This window comes from Salmo salar, chromosome ssa21 (assembly GCF_905237065.1).
Source record: "Salmo salar chromosome ssa21, Ssal_v3.1, whole genome shotgun sequence".
Lineage (NCBI taxonomy): Eukaryota > Metazoa > Chordata > Actinopteri > Salmoniformes > Salmonidae > Salmo > Salmo salar.
Genome location: NC_059462.1, coordinates 36,426,486 through 36,444,282, shown reverse-complemented (window position 1 = coordinate 36,444,282; position 17,797 = coordinate 36,426,486). Strand labels below are relative to the sequence as shown.

Sequence of the window (17,797 nt, the reverse complement as noted above, 5' to 3'; positions counted from 1 at the left end):
GAGCTAAAACCCCTTTATAAGCCATGTGTAAGGTGTTACCAAAATAACAATATGTTGCATTATAATGCACAGTGGACGTGTAAATTAGGCTGTTATTGCTAGCTCAAAGTGAATAGAATAGAATATAATAACTTTTTCCAGGAATAAACTTCGGTTGTGAGACAATAAATAGCCTAACGTTGCACAATAAATGAAACACAGCAAAACACACATGGCAGATATAAATACTAGGCTAAAGCCTACAACATCTAAACACAAAGGCATATGCACCCTCAATTTTCAAGAATGATTGTTCTGAGCTATTATTGTTATTATTAGTATTAGGATTATTATTTCTATTATCCTACTACACATCCCAGTTCACCCTGTCACCCCACATTCTACAGATTTTGGATCCGATATTTATCAAGTTCAATTCCTGGGCGGGTCCCTTAACAGAGCTGGATGAAAAACATCTGGATCTGCCTACACGGGACTCCAGCCAAAAGCCCCACGCCCAACCAGTTGTTTCACTGAATACAGCTTCAATAAGCCCACTACTCACATTCTCAAATACATAGAAAGACACAGTTCGACCACGACGTTTTGACCGGGTTTACATTTTTATGATAAGATTATGGGGTGCTGGAGATTCTCGGCAGTGAATATTGTTCTTCTGTCTTTCTGTAAGTATTTTTCTATTCGCTACTCACTCCGTATTCACTTTTAAGTGTTCAGTGTCCATTGTTTCTTCAATTTCGTGAAGTTGTGAAGGGGGTGAGGATCAAATGTTTATTCAAAGGAGGTTCTGGCCGTGTAAAACAGACTCTCAAAATTACTCTATTTCTGAAATACGACAAGAATACGTTTCTTCAGTGGAAAAGTGACATAGGTGTTATTTTCTCAATGTCAGATATGTGATGGAATAGCGGACTTAATGAAAATAAATTGTCACGTTATATATTATCTCTTCCTTTCCCTTTGTTAATTTGTTTAAATCTATTTTTGTATTTACCTTAGCTATGCGATTCATTAAACCAGTATTTTTACAACATGTAACATATCATTTGTATGTGCTTTAGCAGGTACTGTCCAACTAAAGGATATCCTGGCAGTCAGATAAACGAAATCAACAGGAATAGTCCTCGGAACCTCTGGAGGCACATAATCAAATTGAAATGACTGCATTGTAAAACCATGATCCAAGTCATCCAATCTGGTGAAAAACATTTATGACACTTTGACAGTCCTTTAGCTATGTCTGTTTGATTTATTATCAGCAGACTTTGAATGTTTAATATCATTTCAATTGAAATCATGTATTGTTTACGTAGATGTTCAAAGTTTTGCTAATATTAACAGAATCTGAAGTAAACTAAACTAACTAACATTTGTCTCAAACAATTTCCCACAATAATTTCAGATTTTATTTGAATATGAAGTCAATAAGCTACAACAACAACTCACAAACATTAGGGTTATTTTATTTAAGGACATAAAAATTAACAAACATGGCTTGATCACTACATCAATGTAACTGTGACAAGTTTATTAGCCCCGGTCTCAGTAGTTGTGATAGTGAAAAGATACAATAGAACTGTGATGTGATGCGACCACATCAAAAAATGTTACTGCTGCCATCTGCAATGAAAATGTACAAACAGGAAATTGATTCTGAGACTCAATTATCCCTGCTGCATGCAAACAGGGGCACTTCTCGTCAGGGAATACAAGATTGGACGCACTGATATAGATTGAGGAGGAGTTTGTAGCTCAAGTACACTCTATAGGCATTGTTACTGTAGAAGTAGTGGGGAAACTCCTCACTTGACCCATTTTCAGTGTGTCCTTTTGAGGACTTAAAAAGTTGCACACTTACTGCTTACAAGTGATATTGAGAAATCAAAGTGACAAGATGTTGAGGTGTTCGGAGGTCATGTAGGCTACTGTAAGTACTATAGAGGTAATGGTGTACTTCTGACATGTTATGAAGATTACTCCTGGGCTATAGAACCAACTTAAAACTCATTGATATTCATAATACAGAACTTAGTAAGAGTTGAGCAAGTCTTCTTGTGAATGATGTATCTTCTCACATTACCTATTTTCAGGGTTTGCCTTCTTGGGGACATAAGTTGCATACTTACTACTTACAAGTGATATTCAGTGATATGGAGGGAGCAAAGTGACACAGAGCACAATGAGTGCCATGACATGATGAGCTTTGTGTTGTGTTCTCTAGCTTGACCTTCCATCATCCCACATCAGCCCACAATGACAAGATTGTGATGACATAAGCAGGCAAAAATAAGATGCAACAATCCCCCTTCTTCTCCTCCTACCCCCTCCTCCTTCTCTATGTGCCCAGCTTGCGATGGCCACTGGGGACACAAACTGATCCCTGTGTGTTCTGTTAGCCTCTGCATGTGTCCCAAATGGCACCCTATTCCATATATAGTGCACAACATTTGACCAGAGCCCCATACACCCTGTTCAAAAGCAGTGCACTACATAGTGAATAGGGTGTCATTTAGGACAAAAATCTTTTTCTACTTTGGTTGGCAAGGGTGGCATTGCACTCATGATGGAGCAAAGAACGATTCAACCAATTCACAACAGATACAGTGGCTTTTCATTGTTGAGTATGAGAAAATAGCCTGTAGCTATAACAACAGATAATACTATGCCCCCAATTTTACCTCTGGCCACTCCTCTTAGTTTAGTGGCTTATTCTCATCCTTTGACTAACCTTTAGGCTACAATAAGATGATTCACTTGGACTTGTAGGTCAAAGAAATGTACAGTGCATTCGGAAAGTATTCAGACACTTTTACTTTTTTGTTACGTTACAGCCTTATTCTGGCCTTCTAGGCAGAGTTCCTCTGTCCAGTGTTCTTTTGCCCATCTTAATCTTTTCTTTTTATTGGCCAGTCTGAGACATGGCTTTTTCTTTGCAACTCTGCCTAGAAGGCCAGCATCCTGCAGTCGCCTCTTCACTGTTGACGTTGAGACTGGTGTTTTGCGGGTTCTATTTAATGAAGCTGCCAGTTAAGGACTTGTGAGGCGTCTGTTTCTCAAACTAGACACCCTAATGTACTTGTCCTCTTGCTCATTTGTGCACCGGGGCCTCCCACTCCTCTTTCTATTCTGGTTAGAGACAGTTTGCGCTGTTCTGTGAAGGGAGTAGTACACAGCGTTGTAGGAGATCTTCAGTTTCTTGGCAATTTCTCGAATGGAATAGCCTTCATTTCTCAGAACAAGATTAGACTGACGAGTTTCAGAAGAAAGTACTTCGTTTCTGGCCATTTTGAGCCTGTAATCAAACCCATAAATGCTGATGCTCCAGATACTCAACTAGTCTAAAGAAGGCCAGTTTTATTGCTTCTTTAATCAGCACAACCGTTTTCAGCTGTGCTAACATAATTGCAAAAGGGTTTTCTAATGATTAATTAATCCCAATCTGGCCCTCATACCATCACGGCCGTCTAATCATCCCCAGTTTACAATTGGCTCATTCATCCCCTTCCTCTCCCCTGAAACTATTCCCCAGGTCGTTGCTGTAAATGAGAATGTGTTCTCAGTCAACTTACCTGGTAAAATAACGGTAAAAAAAAAAAAGAAGAAATGTGCCTTTTAAAATGATAAACTTGGATTAGCTAACACAACGTGCCATTGGAACACAGGAGTGGTAGTTGTTAATAATGGGCCTCTGTACGCCTATGTAGATATTCCATTAAAAATGAAAAATCTGCCGTTTCCAGCTACAATAGTCATTAACAATATGAACAATGTCTACACTGTATTTCTGATCAATTTGATATTATTTTAATGGACAACATTTTTTGCTTTTCTTTCAAAAACAAGGACATTTCTAAGTGACCCCAAACTTTTGAATGGTTGTGTATATTTTTTACATAAGTATTCAGATCCTTTGCACAGTACTTTGTTGAAGCACCTTTGGCAGTGATTACAGCCTTGAGTCTTCTTGGGTATTATGCTACAAGCTTGGCACAACTGGGGAGTTTCTCCCATTCTTCTCTGAAAATCCTCTCAAGCTCTGTCAGGTTGGATGTTCAATGATGTTCGATCGGGTTCAAGTCCGGGCTCTGGCTGAGCCACTCAAGGACATTCAAAGACTTATCCCGAAGCCACTTACATTTCTTAAAACATTTCTTTTTTCATTTAGCAGACGCTCTTATCCAGAGCAACTTACAGGAGCAATTAGGGTTAAGTGTCTTACTCAAGGGCACGTCAACAGATGTTTCACCTAGTCGGCTTGGGAATTCGAACCAACGACCTTTCGGTTACTGGCCCAACGCTCTTAACCACTAGATTTTGTATTTATTTATTTAACCTTTATTTAACTAGGCAAGTCAGTTAAGAACAAATTCTTATTTACAATGATGGCCTACCAAAAGTCAAAGGCTTCCTGCGGGGACGGGGGCTTGGGATTAAAAATACTAAATAAATACAATATAAATATAGGACAAAACACACATCACAACAAGAGGGACAACACAACATTACATAAAGAGAGACATAAGACAACGACATAGCAAGGCAGCAACACATGACAACACTGCATGGTAGCAACACAACATAACAACAACATGGTAGCAGCACAAAACATGGTACAAACATTATTAGCCACAGACAACAGCACAAAGGGCAAGACGGTATAGACAACAATACATCACACAAAGCAGCCACAAGAGTGTCCATGATTGAGTCTTTAAATTAAGAGATTGAGATTAAACTGTCCAGTTTGAGTGTTTGTTGCAGCTTGTTCCAGTCGCTAGCTGCAGCAAACTGAAAAGACGAGCGACCCAGGGATGTGTGTGTTTTTGGGACCTTTAAGAGAATGTGACTGGCAGAACGGGTGTTGTATGTGGAGGATGAGGGCTGCAGTAGAGATCTCAGATAGGGGGGAGTGAGGCCTAAGAGGGTTTTATAAATAAGCATCAACCAGTGGGTCTTGCGACAGATATACAGAGATGACCAGTTTACAGAGGAGTATAGAGTGCAGTGATGTGTCCTATAAGGAGCATTAGTGGCAAATCTGATGGCCGAATGGTAAAGAACATCTAGCCGCTCGAGAGCACCCTTATCTGCTGATCAATAAATTATGTCTCCGTAATCTTGCATGGGTAGGATGGTCATCTGAATCAGGGTTAGTGTGGCAGCTGGGGTGAAAGGGGAGAGATTACGATAGAGGAAACCAAGTTTAGATGGCCTGCCGCCCCTATTTATTGTTTAAGACAAGGCGGGATCGCTCAAAGGGATATACGTGCAGTACGCCTAGTTAATTTAATTGTGCTCTTGTCTATTTAATCAGGAAATGCTTTCCTTTTGAGTCCTGTGGAGTGGGATTTCAGCATGCTGCATTAATAATGGGGAGATTGGTTGGTGTGGAACAAGCCAACTAGTGGCCTGGTTTGGTTACTGTGCTGGATGTGGGGCTCAGCAAGTCTGTCACTTATACAGTAAAACCATATAGTAGAGTATACTGTTTGAACTAAGATTTTTCTAATGTAAAGATAACTTTGCACAAACATGGACTTTACAACGACACCAGGACGGTTCTCTGTCCAAAAGGACAAAAGGAATGAGAGTGCAGATGAGAAAAATAAGAGATTTGGGAGTTTTCTTGTTTTATTTACCCATATTAGGCAAACTAACTTGAACAATAGCAACATCCCCATCAACACATAATGTAGAGGATGTTGCATGTTCTGGTGATGTCTTGAACATGTCTTCTAAAAACAAGATCCAGACAGAATTCAATAAACATTTGAACCTACTGAGCTTAGACTACATTACATTTATACAGAACTGATTCGATTTAAAGACCTAGCTACTTTCTTAGATTTTTCCTCAAAACCCACATTATTTGAGAGGGTAAATATACATGTATTACAGTATGTACTTGATCTTTTTAGAAACATAAACCTTTCGGCTCTTCCACTGTGTTGGTGTTTTTTTGTGTGGTGAGTATAGTCAGTGTAGTTATTAAAATATAATCACAGATCCTACCAATTACGATCTACCCATTTCAGACCAACTTGTATAGGGATGCCGTCGTAGTGATTCTATTTCTATGGGTAAGCTGATGGGGAACCAGGGAGAGTTAGTCGAGTCTTGAGGCTGAAACTGAAAACCAAATAAATGCAGCCAACATCCCTAGGCCTCCCGGCTGTAAGCATACAGCAAAGCGGTTGGATTTCCCATAAGACACAAAGGGGCTGAGCTTCAAACTTGCCCCCCCCAGACCAGGCCAAATACATATTCAATGTGTTTCATTTACAATCAAAAACTTTAATGAAAAAGGTTTGGAATCTTTTATATACTTTGTACATAAGCTAAAATGTATAATAAAACAAGTATTTTGAATAACAACCAGTTACTATTAAAGCTTCCCTGTATATATGCATACAATTGTCTCTACCAAGAGGTCTGGACCGTTATGGCAGAAGAATGGGAATGCTCTACTCTGGCTGTTCATGTTAGACCCACTGCTGGTGGGGAATAAAATCATGCATTTCAGTGTCATGCAATTTGGTTTGGAAGCACCCTCAAACGCCTACAGGATGAGGCACAGAGTAAAATTGGGCCAATGTCTGCAGACCTTCACACATTATGGATATCCTATCCCAGCCCTTTCCTTATCTAGATAAACCAGTTGTGCATCCCAAATGGAATACTATTCCCTTTATAGTGCACTACTTTTGTCAGGTTTTGATCAGGACCCATAGGTCTGTGGTCAAAAGTGGTGCATTATCCAGAGAATAGGGTGCCATTTGGGACACACTCCAGGGCTGTGCCTGCAACCTATCTGATGTGGCTTGTCACAATGAAAAGGTGTGTGCTCTAAACAGCAGAACATTTGGCAGATCGGTGTGATAACGATATGGTTTTGGAGATATATCAAAACTTGATTTGAAAGTTAACTTTGTCTTCTAAAGAATGTTGTGATAACCTGTTTAGCCTTGGTTTATTGTCACAGAGCCATGTAAAGTTGTATAGCCTGGCACTATGGTTCTGTTCTGTGCCAGCCATTCTATACAGAGCCAGATCTGCTTTCCTCTGATTATTGTGCATGTGTGTATGTGCTTGCCTGCGCATGTGTACGCGCTTACATGCGTGCATGTATGTGTATTCCACAGGCCTTCCCATCCTCTCCTTCACACACATCAAGCCCAGGCTGTGTAAGTGGTGTGACTACTCCAGCCCTATCTGTGAGGACAGTGTGTGTTACACCAACTGCTCCCTCTCCTCCTTCTGTTATCTGAGTGAAGAGATCTGCGTTGCTATATGGTAAGTGTGCAGGTTTCCCAAATTCAAGTTTATTTGAAATAGGCTATATAAAGAATGAGCCTCTCACATTAAAAGCAGCAAGAACGTTATTAACAAACACATACAGATATACATACAACAACTAGTAATGTTAATCTGGTTTAGCTTATAAGGGTGGCAGGTAGCCTAGTGGTTAGAGTGTTGGGCCAGTAACCGAAAGGTTGCTGGGTCGAATCCCTGAGCTGACAAGGTAAACGTTTGTTGTTCTCCCCCTGAACACGGCAGTTAACCCACTGTTTCCCGGTAGGCTGTTATTGTAAATAAGAATTTTGTTCTTAACTGACTTGCCTAGTTAAGTAAAAAAATTAAATATATAGCTTCCCAAACAAGGTACAGTATATTTACACAATAAGGCCTGAGGAGGTGTGGTATATGGCCAATATACCACAGCTAAGGGCTGTTCTTATGCACGATGCAACGTGGAGTGCCTACATACAGCCCTTCGCAGTGGTATATTGGTCACATACCACAAACACCCGAGGTGCCTTATTGCTATTATAAACTGGTTACCAACGTAATTGGAGCAGTAAAAATACATTTTTTGTCATACCTGTGATATACGGTCTGATATACCACGGCTGTCAGCCAATCAGCATCTCAGGGCTCAAACCACCCAGTTTGCTTTCCTATGTTTGCAATGAAGAGGACAAAGTCAATTGTGTCTCTATTTGATTGTTACTCTCAGTCTGGTATGCTGGAACCTGGTGGTCAAACCTCTACAGTAATAAAGAAATAGTTTCCTATGGGCCCTGTTCAAAAGTAGTTAATGTTTTAGGGTACGCATACTTGGTCTTAGTTGCTGCCCTCATAGATCCTCCTAGCCCAGGGTGGTTGTTTCTGTAAAGTCTATTGGCTGCTCCAATGGCACTCTATGGGCACTGGTCAACAGTAGTGCACTACATAGAGAATATGGTGCCATTTGGGATGCATACGGATTGAAAGAGACAGGTGTTATTGAGACTGGTGTTGTTGGCAGGCAGGATACAAAGCAGATTGGATTGACCATTTGTAAAATAAAAACTTCCAGTCCACTCAAACAAATCATGCATAACAATTCCACCCAAAACCACAAAAGTAAAAAGGCAACTTCCCAGACACATTTTCCTATTCTAAAATTGTTCAGCCATTTCGGTTTACTAGTTTGATAAATAACTTGTGTGTGTGTGCCTGCATGTGTGTGTGCCTGCGAGTATGTGTGCGCCTGCACACGTATGTGTATGTCTGCCTGCTCGCCTGCCTGCCTCTCTGCCTGCCTGTTTGCCTGTGTTTGTGGGTTTCCATGTGACCCAGGCGGAAGGACAACCAGAGTATGAGTGTGAAGACGTTATGCCACCAGCCCCAGCAGCCTCTGGATAACATCTTGTTGTCCAACTACTCTTCCAACGAGTGTGTGATGGCTCCTCATCCTTCTGAGGACGGGGTCCTTTTCGTCTGTGGCTGCCTGGGAGATCATGAGTGCAACGATAAGCTCATATTCGACAAGGGCTCCAATGGTAAGAAGCACTTTTTTTTTTACCCTGGAACCAGGTGTGGTGTACATGGTGCAACCAGACATTTTTTACATTGAAAAATATTTTATAATGATTATGTAAGTATTTGATGATTAATTAGGATTATTTACAATTTAGTCTTTAAAAATAGAAAGAGGAGAAACATGTATAATGTACAGTGCCTTCAGAAAGTATTCATACCCCTTTGACTTATTCCACATTTTGTTACAGCCTGAATTCAAAATGGATTAAATATGATAATTTTTTCACCCATCTACACACAATTCCCCATAATGACAAAGTGAAAACATGTTTTTAGAAATGTTTGCAAATTTGTTGAAAATTAAATACAGAAATATCTTTTTCACATACAGTACCAGTCAAACGTTTGGACACACCTACTCATTCAAGGGTTTTTCTTTATTTTTACTATTTTTTACATTGTAGAATAATAGCGAGACATCAAAACTATGAACTAACACATATGAAATCATGTAGTAACCAAAAACGTGTTAAATAAATCAAAATATATTTTATATTGAGATTCTTCAAAGTAGCCACCCTTTGCCTTGATGACAGCTTTGCACACTCTTGGCATTCTCACAACCAGCTTCATGAGGTAGCCACCTGGAATGCATTTCAATTAACAGGTGTGCCGTGTTAAAAGTTAATTTGTGGAATTTCTTTCCTTCTTAATGCGTTTGAGCCAATCATTTGGGTTGTGACAAAGTAGGGCTGGTATGCAGAAGATAGCCCTATTTGGTAAAAGACCAAGTCCATATTTTTTTTACTTCACCTTTATTTAACCAGGAATCCAGTTGAGAACAAGTTCTCATTTACAACTGCGACCTGGCCAAGATAAAGCAAGCAGTGCGACAAAAACAACAACACAGAGTTACACATAAACAAATGCACAGTCAAATACACAATAGAAAAATCTATGTACAGTTGTGTGCAAATGTAGAAGAGTAGGGAGGTAAGGCAATACATAGGCCATAGAGGCAAAATAATTACAATTTAGCATTAACACTGGAGTGATAAACGTGCAGATGATGATGTGCAAGTAGAGATACTGGGGTGCAAAAGAGCAAGAGGATAAATAACAATATGGGGATGAGGTAGTAGGGTGTGCTATTTACAGATGGGCTGTGTACAGGTACAGTGATTGGTAAGCTGCTCTGACAGCTGATGCTTAAAGTTAGAGAGGGAGATATAAGATATAAGACTTGGCAGCAGAGAACTGGAAGGAAAGGTGGCCAAAGGAAGTGTTGGCTTTGGGGATGACCAGTGAAATATACCTGCTGGAGCGCGTGCTACGGGTGGGTGTTGTTATGGTTACCTGTGAGCTGCGATAAGTTGGGGCTTTAGCTAGCACTGACTTATAGATGACCTGGAGCCAGTGGGTTTGGCGACGAATATGTAGTGAGGGCCAGCCAACGAGAGCATACAGGTCGCAGTGGTGGGTAGTATATGGGGCTTTGGTGACAAAACGGATGGCACTGTGATAGACAACATCCAGTTTGCTGAGTAGAGTGTTGGAGGCTATTTTGTAAATGACATCACTGAAGTCGAGGATAGGTAGGATAGTCAGTTTTACGAGGGTATGTTAGGAAGCATGAGTGAAGGAGGCTTTGCTGTGAAATAGGAAGCCGATTTTGGATTTAATTTTGGATTGGAGATGCTTAATGTGAGTCTAGAAGGAGAGTTTACAGTCTAACCAGAAACCTAGGTATTTGTAGTTGTCCACATATTCTGAGTCAGAACCGTCCAGAGTAGTGATGCTAGTCGGGCAGGCGGGTGGGGGCAGCAATCGGTTAAAGAGCATGCATTTAGTTTTACTAGCATTTAAAAGCAGTTGGAGGCCACAGAAGGATAGTTGTATGGCATTGAAGCTCATTTGGAGGTTTGTTGTCCAAAGAAGGCACCCCATAGAGACCGCCAGAGGTCCGGACGACAGGCCCTCCGATTTGACACACTTAACTCTATCTGAGAAGTAGTTGGTGAACCAGGCGAGGGAGTCATTTGAGAAGCCAAGGCTATTGAATCTGCCGATAAGAATGCGGTGATTGACAGAGTCGAAGGCCTTGGCCAGGTCGATGAAGACGGCTGCACAGTATTGTCTTTTATCGATGGCAGTTATGATATTGTTTAGGACCTTGAGTGTGGCGGAGGTGCACCCATGACCAGCTCGGAAACCAGATTGCATAGTGGAGAAGGTACTGTGGGATTCGAAATGTTCGGTGATCTGTTTGTTAATTTGGCTTTCGAAGATTTTAGAAAGACAGGGTAGGATGGATATAGGTCTATAACAGTTTGGGTCTAGAGTGTCTCCCCCTCTGAAGAGGGGGATGACCGCGGCAGCTTTCCAATCTTTGGGGATCTCAGACAATGCGAAAGAGAGGTTGAACAGGCTGGTAATAGGGGTTGCAACAATTTTGGCGGATCATTTGAGAAAGAGAGGGTCCAGATTGTCTAGCCCAGCTGATTTGTAGGGATCCAGATTTTGCAGCTCTTTCAGAACATCAGCTGTCTGGATTTGGGTGAAGGAGAACCGGGGGGGGGCTTGGGTAAGTTTCTGCAGGGGGTGCTGAAATGTTGGCCGGGGTAGAGGTAGACAGGTGGAAAGCATGGCCAGCCGTAGAAAAATGCTTATTGAAATGATCGATTATCATAGATTTATCGGTGGTGACAGTGTTACCTAGCCTCAGTGCAGTGGGCAGCTGAGAGGAGGTGCTCTTATTCTCCATGGACTTTACAGTGTCCCAAAACTCTTTGGAATTAGTGCTACAGGATGCAAATTTCTGTTTGAAAAAGCTAGCCTTAGCTTTCCTAATTGACTGAGTATATTGGTTCCTGACTTCACTGAAACGTTGCATATCGCGGGGGCTATTCCATGCTAAGGCAGAACGCCACAGGATGTTTTTGTGCTGGTCAAGGGCAGTTAAGTCTGGGGTGAACCAAGGGCTATATCTGTTCTTAGTTCTACATTTTTTGAACGGGTCATGCTTATTTAAGATGGTGAGGAAAGCACTTTAAAGAGCAACCAGGCATCCCCTACTGACGGGATGAGGTCAATATCCTTCAAGGATACCCGGGCCAGGTCGATTAGAAAGGCCTGCGCACTGTAGTGTTTTAGGGAGCGTTTGACAGTGATGAGGGGTGGTCGTTTGACCGCGGACCCATTACACACGCAGGCAATGAGGCAGTGGTTGCTGAGATCCTGGTTGAAGACAGCAGAGGTGTATTTGGTGGGCAAGTTGGTCAGGATGATATCTATGAGTGTGCCCATGGTTACAGATTTAGGGTTGTACCTGGTAGGTTCCTTGATCATTTGTGTGAGATTGAGGGTATCTAGCTTAGATTGTAGGACGGCCGGGGTGTTAAGCATGTCCCAGTTTAAGTCACCTAACAGTATGAACTCTGAAGATAGATGGGGGGCAATCAATTCACATATGGTGTCCAGGGCACAGCTGGGGGCTGAAGGGGTACTATAACAAGCAGCAACAGTGAGAGACTTGTTTCTGGAAAGGTGGATTTTTAAAAGTAGAAGCTCGAATTGTTTGGGATAGTATGACAGAACTCTGCAGGCTATCTCTGCAGTAGATTGCAACTCCGCCCCCTTTGGCACTTCTATCTTGTCGGAAAATGTTATAGTTGGAAATTTCTAGGATTTTTGGTGGCCTTCCTAAGTCAGGATTCAGACACGGCTAGGACATCCGGTTTGGCAATGTGTGCTAAAGCAGTGAATAAAACAAATTTAGGGAGGAGGTTTCTAATGTTAACATGCATGAAACCAAGGCTTTTATGCTTACAGAAGTCAACAAATGAGAGCGCCTGAGGAATGGGAGTGGAGCTAGGCACTGCAGGGCCTGGATTAACCTTTACATCACCAGAGGAACAGAGGAGGAGTAGGATAAGGATATGGCAAAAGGCTATAAGAGCTGGTCGTCTAGTGCGTTCGGAACAGAGAGTAAAAGGAGCAGATTTCTGGGCGTGGAAGAATAGATGAAAGAATAGAGGCACCAGTTAAGCCAGGTGAGGTCACCACATGTATGGGGGGGTGGAACAAAAGGGCTATCTAAGGCATATTGGGCAGGGCTAGGTGCTCTACAGTGAAATAAGACAATAATCACAGAGACAAAGACAATATTATGGCAAGAACATCTCAAATAAGCAAAGAGAACTGACAGTCCATCATTACTTTAAAACATGAAGGTCAGTCAATCCGGAAAGTGTCAAGAACTTTGGAATGTTTCTTCAGGCGCAGTCGCAAAAACCACCAAGTGCTATGATGAAACTGGCTCTCATGAGGACCACCACAGGAAAGGAAGACCCAGAGTTACCTCTGCTGCAGAGGATAAATTCATTAGAGTTACAAGCCTCAGAAATTGCAGCCCAAATAAATGCTTCCGAGAGTTCAAGTTACAGACACATCTCAACATCAACTGTTCAGAAGAGACTGCATGAATCAGGCCTTTTTGGTCAAATTGCTGCAAAGAAACCACTTCTATAGGACACCAATAATAATGAGACTTCCTTGGGCCAAGTAACACGAGCAAAGGACCAGTGTAAATCTGTCCTGTGGTTTGATGAGTCCAAATTTGAGATTTTTGGTTCCAACCGCTGTGTCTTTGTGAGATGCAAAGTAGGTGAACGGATGATCTCCACATGTGTGGTTCACACCGTGAAGCATGGAGGAGGAGGTGTGATGGTGTGGGGGTGCCTTGCTGGTGACACTGTCTGTGATTTATTTAGAATTTACGGCACACTTAACCAGCATGGCTATCACAGCATTCTGCAGCAATATGCCACCCCTTGTGGTTTGCGCTTAGTGGGGCTATAATTTGTTTTTCAACAGGACAATGACCCACAAATTAACGTTTAACAAGGCACACCTGTTAACTGAAATGCATTCCAGGTGACTACCTCATGAAGCTGTTTGAGAGAATGCCAAGAGTGTGCGAAGCTGTCATCAAGGCAAAGGGTGGCTTTTTTGAAGAATCTAAAATCTAAAATATATTTTAATTTGTCTAACACTTTTTTGGTTACTCCATGATTTCATATGTGTTAGTTCATAGTTTTGATGTCTTCAATATTATTCTACAATGTAGAAAATAGTCCAAATAAAGAGAAACCCTTGAATGAGTAAGTGTGTCCAAACTTTTGACTGGTACTGTAAGTATTCACATCCCTGAGTCAATACAATGTAGAAGCACTTTGGTGGTGATTACAGCTTTGAGCCATGTTGTGTATCAGCTTTGCACATCTGGATTTGAGGATTTTCTCCCAAACTTCCTTTAAGATTTTCTGGAGCTCTTTTAAATTAGATGGGGAGCAGCGGTGAACAGAAATCTTCAAGTATTTCCACAGATTTTCAATGGCATTCAAGTTTGGGCTTTGGCTGGGCCACTCATGGACTTTACCATTCTTGTTCCAAAGCCATTCCAGCATTGCTTTGGCTGTATGCTTGGGGTCATTGTCCTGTTTGAACGTAAATCTTCGCTCCAGTCTAAGGTCGTTTGCATTCTGAAGCAGGTTCTCATCAAGGAGTTGCCTGTATTTGGCTCCATTCATTGTTCCCTCATCCTTATCAGTGTCCCTGCCGCTGAAAAGCATCCCCATAGCATGATGCTGCCACCACCATGCTTCACGGTAGGGATGGTGTTAGACAGGTGATGAGCTGTGTCTGGCTTTCTCCAGACATAGCTCTTTGCATTCAGGCCAAAGAGTTACATTTGTCTCATCAGACCACAGAATATTTTGCTCTGAGTCTTTCACGTGCCTTTTTGCAAACTCCAGGCATACTGTCATGTGCCTTTTTCTCAGGAGTGGATTCCGTCTGGCCACTCTCCCATAAAGCCAAGATTGGTGAAGTGCTGTATAGACTGTTGTCCTCCTGGCAGGTTCTGTCATATCAGCTAAGGAACTCTGTCGTTCTGTCAGAGTAGTCATTGGGTTCTTGGTCACCTCCTTGACCAAGGTCCTTCTTGCCTGGTTTCTCAGTTTGGTCAGACGGCCAGCTCTATGCAGAGTGGGTGGTTAAATATTTTTTCCCATTTCCCAATGATGGAGACTATTGTGCTTTTGGAAACTTCACTATTATTAAACTTGTTTTATACCCTTCCCCAGATATACAGTGGGGGAAAAAAGTATTTAGTCAGCCACCAATTGTGCAAGTTCTCCCACTTAAAAAGATGAGAGAGGCCTGTAATTTTCATCATAGGTACGTACACGTCAACTATGACAGACAAAATGAGAAAAAAAATCCAGAAAATCACATTGTAGGATTTTTTATGAATTTATTTGCAAATTATGGTGGAAAATAAGTATTTGGTCACCTACAAACAAGCAAGATTTCTGGCTCTCACAGACCTGTAACTTCTTCTTTAAGAGGCTCCTCTGTCCTCCACTCATTACCTGTATTAATGGCACCTGTTTGAACTTGTTATTAGTATAAAAGACACCTGTCCACAACCTCAAACAGTCACACTCCAAACTCCACTATGGCCAAGACCAAAGAGCTGTCAAAGGACACCAGAAACAAAATTGTAGACCTGCACCAGGCTGGGAAGACTGAATCTGCAATAGGTAAGCAGCTTGGTTTGAAGAAATCAACTGTGGGAGCAATTATTAGGAAATGGAAGACATACAAGACCACTGATAATCTCCCTCGATCTGGGGCTCCACGCAAGATCTCACACCGTGGGGTCAAAATTATCACAAGAACGGTGAGCAAAAATCCCAGAAACACACGGGGGGACCTAGTGAATGACCTGCAGAGAGCTGGGACCAAAGTAACAAAGCCTACCATCAGTAACACACTACGCCGCCAGGGACTCAAATCCTGCAGTACCAGATGTGTCCCCCTGCTTAAGCCAGTACATGTCCAGGCCCGTCTGAAGTTTGCTAGAGAGCATTTGGATGATCCAGAAGAGGATTGGGAGAATGTCATATGGTCAGATGAAACCAAAATATAACTTTTTGGTAAAAACTCAACTCGTTGTGTTTGGAGGACAAAGAATGCTGAGTTGCATCCAAAGAACACCATACCTACTGTGAAGCATGGGGGTGGAAACATCATGCTTTGGGGCTGTTTTTCTGCAAAGGGACCAGGACGACTGATCCGTGTAAAAGAAAGAATGAATGGGGCCATGTATCGTGAGATTTTGAGTGAAAACCTCTTTCCATCAGCAAGGGCATTGAAGATGAAACGTGGCTGGGTCTTTCAGCATGACAATGATCCCAAACACACCGCCCGGGCAACGAAGGAGTGGCTTCGTAAGAAGCATTTCAAGGTCCTGGAGTGGCCTAGCCAGTCTCCAGATCTCAACCCCATAGAAAATCTTTGGAGGGAGTTAAAAGTCCGTGTTGCCCAGCGACAGCCCCAAAACATCACTGCTCTAGAGGAGATCTGCATGGCGGAATGGGCCAAAATACCAGCAACAGTGTGTGAAAACCTTGTGAAGACTTACAGAAAACGTTTGACCTGTGTCATTGCCAACAAAGGGTATATAACAAAGTATTGAGATAGACTTTTGTTATTGACCAAATACTTATTTTCCACCATAATTTGCAAATAAATTCATTAAAAATCCTACAATGTGATTTTCTGGATTTTTTTTTCTCATTTTGTCTGTCATAGTTGAAGTGTACCTATGATGAAAATTACAGGCCTCTCTCATCTTTTTAAGTGGGATAACTTGCACAATTGGTGGCTGACTAAATACTTTTTCCCCCCACTGTATACCTCATCACAATCCTAACACGGAGATCTACAGACTGTTCCTTCGACTTCATGGTATAGTTTCTGCTTTGACATACACTGTCAACTGTGGGACCCTAAATAGACATGTGTGTTGTTTTCTAAATCATGTCCAAACAATTTAATTGGCCACAGGTGGACTCCAATCAAGTTGTAGTGACATCTCAAGGAAGATCATAGGAAATTGGATGGACCTGAGCTCAATTTTGAGTGTCATAGCAAAGGGGTGTGAATACTTATGTAAATGAGATATTTCTGCATTTAATTTTCAATAAATCTGCACAAATTTTTTAAAATATGTTTTCGCTTCGTCATTATAGGATATTGTGTGTAGATGGGTGAGAGAAAAAAAAATATTTAATCAATTTTGAATTCAGGCTGTAAAACAACAAGATGTGGAATAAGTCAAGGGGTATGAATACTTTCTGAAGGCACATGAAATACTAGAAAATGTAGTAGTAGTAATGTTGTATACTTACCTATGATCAGATTCCATGTTGTCTTCACTGTGTTTTTAACTGTGTCCTCAGGTTTTCCCAAGCTCAAGAGTAAAGATGTGATCCCAGTGGTAGTGATCAGCCTGGTCCCTCCCATCTTAGTGGCTATCATTGCTGCCATGGCTTTCTACCTGTACCGTACCAAACAGCCCAGCAAGCAGCCCAAAGACTGGGCACCCAAACGCACACACTACAAGGTGGGTGGAACACTGAAAAATATAATAGCTTCCAGTTGGTTATTGTGTGTCCCAACTGGCACCCTATTCCCAACAACATAGTGCACTCCTTTTGACCAGAGCCCATAGGGACCTGGTCAAAAGGAGTGCAGCATTTGTGGGTTCGATTACAGGCTCAAAATGTCCAGAAACAAAGTACTTTATTCTGAAACTCGTCAGTCTATTCTTGTTCTGAGAAATGAAGGCTATTCTATGCGAGAAATTGCCAAGAAACTGAAGATCTTGTATAACGCTGTGTACTACTCCCTTCACAGAACAGCACAAACTGGCTCTAACCAGAATAGAAAGAGGAGTGGGAGGCCCCGGTGCACAACTGAGAAAGAGGACAAGTACATTAGAGTGTCTAGCTTGAGAAACAGACGCTTCACAAGTCCTCAACTGGCACCTTCATTAAATAGTACCCGCAAAACACCAGTCTCAACGTCAACAGTGAAGAGGCGACTCCGGGATGCTGGCCTTCTAGGCAGAGTTCCTCTGTCT

The 17,797-nt window shown here is 41.8% G+C and overlaps 1 protein-coding gene across 1 annotated transcript; it reads left to right on the top strand.

The window, feature by feature from the left end:
- The first annotated feature begins 441 nt into the window (after positions 1–441).
- On the top strand, positions 442–17,667 carry LOC106582280 (TGF-beta receptor type-2). Its single transcript, XM_014165189.2, has 5 exons — positions 442–665; positions 7,143–7,293; positions 8,623–8,825; positions 17,115–17,278; positions 17,572–17,667. Exons 1-5 carry the CDS (start codon positions 617–619, stop codon positions 17,590–17,592), a joined length of 588 nt encoding a protein of 195 aa, XP_014020664.1. The 5' UTR covers positions 442–616; the 3' UTR covers positions 17,593–17,667.
- Positions 17,668–17,797: the final 130 nt, after the last annotated feature.